Source organism: Dichomitus squalens, assembly GCF_000275845.1.
Source record: "Dichomitus squalens LYAD-421 SS1 unplaced genomic scaffold DICSQscaffold_38, whole genome shotgun sequence".
NCBI classification, from domain to species: Eukaryota; Fungi; Basidiomycota; class Agaricomycetes; order Polyporales; family Polyporaceae; genus Dichomitus; species Dichomitus squalens.
In genome coordinates this window covers 14499-20482 of record NW_006766920.1, presented here as the reverse complement: position 1 = coordinate 20482, position 5984 = coordinate 14499, and the positions used below count along the sequence as shown (strand labels likewise).

At 53.3% G+C, this 5984-nt stretch overlaps 2 protein-coding genes across 2 annotated transcripts; one reads left to right on the top strand and one right to left on the bottom strand.

Moving 5' to 3' along the window:
* Positions 1–974: 974 nt before the first annotated feature.
* DICSQDRAFT_162849 (uncharacterized protein) lies at positions 975–2728 on the top strand (the record flags this gene model as incomplete). Its single annotated transcript, XM_007368637.1, has 7 exons — positions 975–1171; positions 1230–1405; positions 1567–1742; positions 1800–2028; positions 2082–2385; positions 2428–2652; positions 2707–2728. The coding sequence occupies 7 exons, from the start codon at positions 975–977 to the stop codon at positions 2726–2728; spliced, it is 1329 nt and encodes a 442-aa protein (XP_007368699.1).
* Positions 2729–3481: 753 nt separating this feature from the next.
* DICSQDRAFT_90507 (uncharacterized protein) lies at positions 3482–4487 on the bottom strand (the record flags this gene model as incomplete). The annotated part of the gene is made up of 4 exons (XM_007368636.1): positions 4275–4487; positions 4038–4211; positions 3773–3975; positions 3482–3719 (listed from the first exon to the last, which is right to left on the bottom strand). Coding segments are annotated over exons 1-4 (801 nt in total), but the record flags the coding sequence as incomplete, so codon positions are not given.
* Positions 4488–5984: the final 1497 nt, after the last annotated feature.

Here is a 5984-nt window from a genome sequence, read left to right as displayed (position 1 = left end):
CGTTAATAGAGAGGGGGTACAGGTTCGTTCTCTCCTATCAAGATGAGCCACACTGTTGCGACAGTGTCCTCAGGCACTGGCAGCGACTTGTCGCGCCGTAACGATCAATGATCATTGCTTTCGGCCACCACAAAGAAAGTTATGTTCGAGAACTATGCTCCTGACTCCTCAACGCACACGAGATTAGTGTCAAACCGCACGAGCCGTATGTGAATAGAGGTCAGTTGCAGTGCTGCATACCACATGGGCGGCGTTTCCGTATGGCTGGACTCATCCTGTTTCCCATTGCACAGCTACCAGAAGAAGCAGAGGACATGTCCCACTTCACATATCATCTAATCATATCCACTGGATGCCCGCTGCAGCATCACGACTCTTTGCGAGGGGGAGGACCGCCGGATCCGCGCTGGAATCGCGCTCGCACCGCGTTTGTGGGCGAGTCTGGGAGAGGGGTATTCTGGCTTTCTACAGGGGGCGTGGTAGCTCCTTCCCTCCGCTTCGGTCAAGGTCTTTAAAAGCTCAATATGGTCTGAGGTCAGCTCTCTTCAGTGGATTTGCTCTCCCGTACATTGACTACAATTGTAATGCCCGTCCTCGCTCTTCTCCTAGCTGCTATCTTCCCCATCTCGACGTTAGCGGCCAATGACTGGAGCCGACCGTGCCATACCGGCCAGTGTCAATGGGATGTCTCGTCTCTCAACGGCGTGGGCACAATACAAGTAGCAAGTATCTCTTCCTGTATATCACCACAACTCACTGAACCTTAGGCTTGATAGACTGGGGCGCAGAGCGGAATATCGGACTTGACCATTGCGGGGGGATGGACTATCCTTGAATGCGATCGTACCTCGGCGGACCAAGATATCCGCGCTGTGTGTCACAATACCAGCACATGCGGACATTTGCACCTTAATGGTGCAGAGAATACGCTAGTCCGATTGCCAGACGACGTAGGTCTAGCAGAAACACCGTCAATGCAAAGAAGGCTGAACGCGAGTCCTCTGCAGTGTAGTACTGAGCCCTTCGCCATTGTGACACGCTTCTGGGACCACGCAAACCAGACCATTCCGACAAGCAAGCAATCTTTGTTCGAACGCCGTGAGGATCCGTGGCAGAGGACGGTGAACGGCATAAGCCTGTCCACTGACTTCGCACATGTCAATACCAGCCAGTAAATCACGTCTCAGCCCCTGCAATCGTTACGGCACTGATGCTTAACATGGTTCTAGACATGGAGACATATCAGTAGTCCTGGTTGCTTCCTCGACACCTGGCGTCAGCAATCTTCGACAGCAGACCTTTCGGCGCAGCGATGATTGCGGCCCTCAGAGCACGATGCATCCAGGCGTCGACTGTGGGTCTCTTCCCAGTGGGACTGATGCGACTGCCCTAGAGGCGCTGCAGCGTGAGTCTCCCAGGTAGTCGGCTCAACGTGCCCATTCTCAGAATAGAGGACTTCTCCAGTACTGCCAGACGACACTCTATCGCACAATATCACCCTACCAGAGAACGCGTTTCACGTGAACCTCTTCAATGACTCCATCTCCTGTCCTCAATCTGGAGCAGTTCCTGCCTTCAATGGCCAAATCAGTGTCGATCTCAACGGTACTGTGACTGGCTCTATGAACTACACTGTCAGTCTTTCTGGCCTACTCTCGAGCATCAAATTCTCCGACATCAACCTCGCCGTTGCCCTGGATGCAACCATTCAGAGCACACTTAGCATCAATGCAGATATAACAGTGAGTGTACAAAACGTCTGCGTGAGGCTTCGACCCATGGCTCGGTGATGTGTACAGGGCAAACTCAGCACAGAACAGATCCAACTATTCACAATCGGCCTTCCAGGCCTGGACTTTGGGAAGGTCTTCACGCTCGGCCCCTCATTTTCCATCTACGGGCAGGCAGACGCATCTGTCGAAGCGGATACAGAATTGGACGTCGACATCTCCTATGCGACTTCCTCTGTTCAGCTCAACTATCCACAATCACAGGCCATCAACGGCTCGATTACGCCGGCAAACTCAAGTACGCCTGACATTTTCGAGTCTGGTTCCGTGCTGACCACATTATGGGCTTAGACATCAAGCTATCAGCAGGGACGGACGTGACTGCTGAGATGCAGCTATCCGCACACATGATACCCGAGATTGCCTTTGGTCTCACAGTTTTGGGCCAGAGCGCGACCATTTCCCTTGATCTGAATGCCTACGTAGAGGCTGATCTTTCCCTCGTCGCTGCGATGAATGGAACTATATCTCCGAGTAATAGTAACTCGACGAGCGCTGGAGCATCCGGATGCGTCGACATATTTACCGGGATTTCAGTTGACCTAGGCGCCGAAGCTCACATTCTCGATTCACCCATCGGACCCAGCAAGACTTTGTACAACAACTCCTGGGACCTATAAAAGACATGCTTTGGTAGCCACTACCAGACGAGGGATTATTCTCCGAGTAATGGTCACCGTGTACCGCTCTCGTTCTTCGAGCAGAATCTCAGGAAGGACTACCGCAATCCCACGCTCAAGTTCGCAGCGTTACCCGCAGTAGCATCCAATTCCTCCAGGACGGACGGAAAGGGGTTTTCCTGCCCTACAGCTAAAGTTGGTGCATTGGCTCCCGTTCTAGGGCAGACGTTGAATGCTACAAGGTGAGATTCACGTTTACGTCTGCCCTAAGCACTTCATCTCATATGCCGTGACAGTTATCAAGAACGTAAAAGCTGACGGCGACCATCTTCGTATGCGAACTTGTTTCCTCCTATCATCATCAGCGGCGATCCAGTTCTTATTCCTGTAATCATCTGACTAGGGACAATGTGGACCACGTTTACGTTGAGCGTCTTACCTTTTATATCATGATCTTGTACGCTTCTTCTCGGACCTGGCTTAGTGCGTTCATTACAGTATTGGATTATGCACATGGACATGTTTCGCCTACGTTATACATATACACGCCTTACTTACGCTAGATGTTAGCGTATCGTTGACTCCTGTGTACACATCGAGCCTTTGTTGCAATGTCGTGCAACTATACTATGAGAAGAAGAGTCACCAGGTTCGTAACGTGGAGGAGATCTTGGGTGGGCTCGCCTTATATCAGCGATAGTACATAGATGGCCCGCCACGGTACGGATCGTATTGCAGTGCATCCGGGGCGGGACGCGAGCCCAACATCATGAGGCGAGTCTCCGCCATGATGGGCTCCCAGGTGTGGAGAAGTTGTTGTTGGGCCTCAGCGTCGTGCGCGTATGCTTCTTCCTGGTATGCCATAGGACCAAACATTGCGTCGAGATGGAAAGTGGTTGGCATATATCGGATCTCTTCGATAGGCATGGAAGGTAAGAGTGCAGAGGGTGAGCTTTGCCATGTCTCGCAAGAGGAGTCTGGGGCGCGTAGGAAGGCCAAATGGTCGTGTGCCATCGGTGTCTGAGACTTCGCGGAGACGCTTAACCCCGAATCAAGGCCATGGTTAGGAGTGTTTCGTAATGTTAGTTCGGGAGAGGATGCAGCATTTCCATGAGCGTAAGGATGGAAACGCGAGCGTGGAGAAGGTGAAGAAGACGAGTTAGGGGTGGTAATAAGCGTCGCAGATGAATGGCGATATAGAGAGCGCTCTGGAAGAGAAGGCACTTCGACGGGTGACGTAGGGGCGGAGTGCGACGTCGGAGAAACCTGCACCTCAGGATTATGTGCACTAGTCTCCCCGCTACGACTCCTAACAGTTGATGTTGATCAGTCACAAACTAGGTGAACTGAGCGGAAACTCACGATCGTGGTGGCCTTCCCCGCTTTCCACGGCTTGCGTGCAGATGGCGAGTATGGGAGAAGCCGAGCTTCATGGCAGGGCTAATTTCTAAGCATGCTAGCTCCGGCATAGAGGATGGAGTCCGAAGCAATCCAGAGCGGACATCAGAAGGGTAATAGTAGGAGACGAGGTGGTACGTCGTGTCTTCGATGGACATTGAGGTTGTCTATGGACGTCCTCGGTCACTCAACTCCACCCTGTACAAGCTGGCAAACGAAGCATACTGACCTTCTTCATGAGTCCGTCCTTCTTCAACCCTTTGCCCTTGTTCCAGCTCCCAAGGATGTAGTACTCCAGCTCACTGTCTGCTTCCTGATCATCGGCGTCCGAGAGGGGAGTCATGGCAGAGCAGCGGTAGGGAGCGTCCGCTTCAGGACAACTGTCTTCTCTCTCGCGATACATCTATAACATATTTAGCACCGTCGTTCCCTTCCCTGAAGCATGGTGGCTAGCAATCATACTCACCAAGAAGTTTCCCTGCATGCGCGACGCCGACCACAGGTACGGATCCGTCCACCTCTTGATACCGCTCTCCTCCTCGGTGAAAACAAGGATTGCACCGCTCTGGATGATCTCCCGCTTCTCCAGCTCGTGGAATCGCCGAGTGACGCGTGGAACGATGCCTGCACGGGTCGCCTCGAAGACGAGCATCGCGTCCCTCGCAGTCTTGATCCACCCGCGGAGTATGTCGGGCTTGCGCGGAGTAGCGCCAGACAGCGGCGACGGACAGTTCGACAGAGATTGGTGAGGGGCAGCGTGGGCATATGCCATCGCGGGGCGGACGGGGCGAGCAGCGGACGATAATTGGGACGCGGGGTGCGAATCGCGCCGGGGGCTGAGTTTGAGGCTGGGAGAGAACTATCCCGGGGCTAGTCACGGTGCGAGAGGGAGCAACGTGCCTTGAGTCTGACCGTCAGTGACCCAGTACACGAGTACATGTAGTGCAGACCGCATCTGGCGAGGAAACGATCACCGAGTTTATTCCCAACGGCATAGAACAAGAGCTTACCGTGAAGCGATCCGTATGAAGTGCAGGAGGCATTCCAGCAGTCGGAGACCCTGTGCTCTCCCTGCAGGAAACGGAAGTTCGCCGTTAGAGCGTGACATGAAGTGCAACAATTAGGGCGACATTGTGGGCGTACCGTGCTGGGCGATCTCGATCTACTAGACCATACCCGAGGCGGACCCGGAGTACGATGGGAGGATGACTGGAACTGTCCGGTTTGAGCGGATACGAATTTGCTTCCGCGATAGACTCGCGTCCCACAAGATGCGTGAACATGCCGTCGAAATCGCGTCGCCTGAGCACCAAGCATGAGCTGGGCTAAAGTGAGCCCGGCTTCGCCGTTTCGCGAACGATAATAGACAGACGCTAGTGCGGGGTTATACCTAAGCAGGCTGGTGTAGCAGCCCCAAGACATTGCGGAGGCTGCGCCGCGAGGAAGATGCAACGCACATCGGATGCGATAGGAGATATGGAATGATTTGTCGTGAGCTTTTAGCGCGAACAATAGGACCGGCTACATGAATTTGAGTAAGTAGTTAGTACAAGGTAACCAGGTACGTCTGTGTGGCCAAGAAGAAGACAAGGGAAGTGCGCAGTGCGCGAACGGAGGGAAGATCCTTCCGCTCCTTGGAGATAGCTGACGGATCTGGTGTCGCTGAAACCCACAACTTCCATCGTGTACCTGCCTTTTGACATTTATGTGCTGTCAGCAGGATGAAGAAAGCAGGGTGAAGGAGATCGCATCACCTCGAAAGGGAACTAGACATGTTTGGACATAATTGCGGCTAAACTTAGCGTCTGGAGCCCCCACTGAGGCGGTACCTCCGGAACCAATTTGTGGGAGACATGTAAACCGATAATTGTGGAGATTGCTTATGTTGGAGCCGAAAGCCACACCTGCAGGAAGGCCACGAAGCCACGGCTCAGTGCAACAATTTATACAAAGCGATATGTGATCCGACCTTACTTGCCGATCACAGCGACATTCCACCGGCCTCTCTGCTTCCAAGATATGGATCGCTGGCCGAGATCTCGAGCGTTAGAAGGTAGAGGTTCTGTCATAGGATGCCGTAATGGGCTCCTAGTCTACAAGCTGGGGACAAGCTGGGGTCGGTCCCCGTTCGCCAACACTTGGTTTAGGCACAAAGCCAGTAGAAAGAATGTCTGTG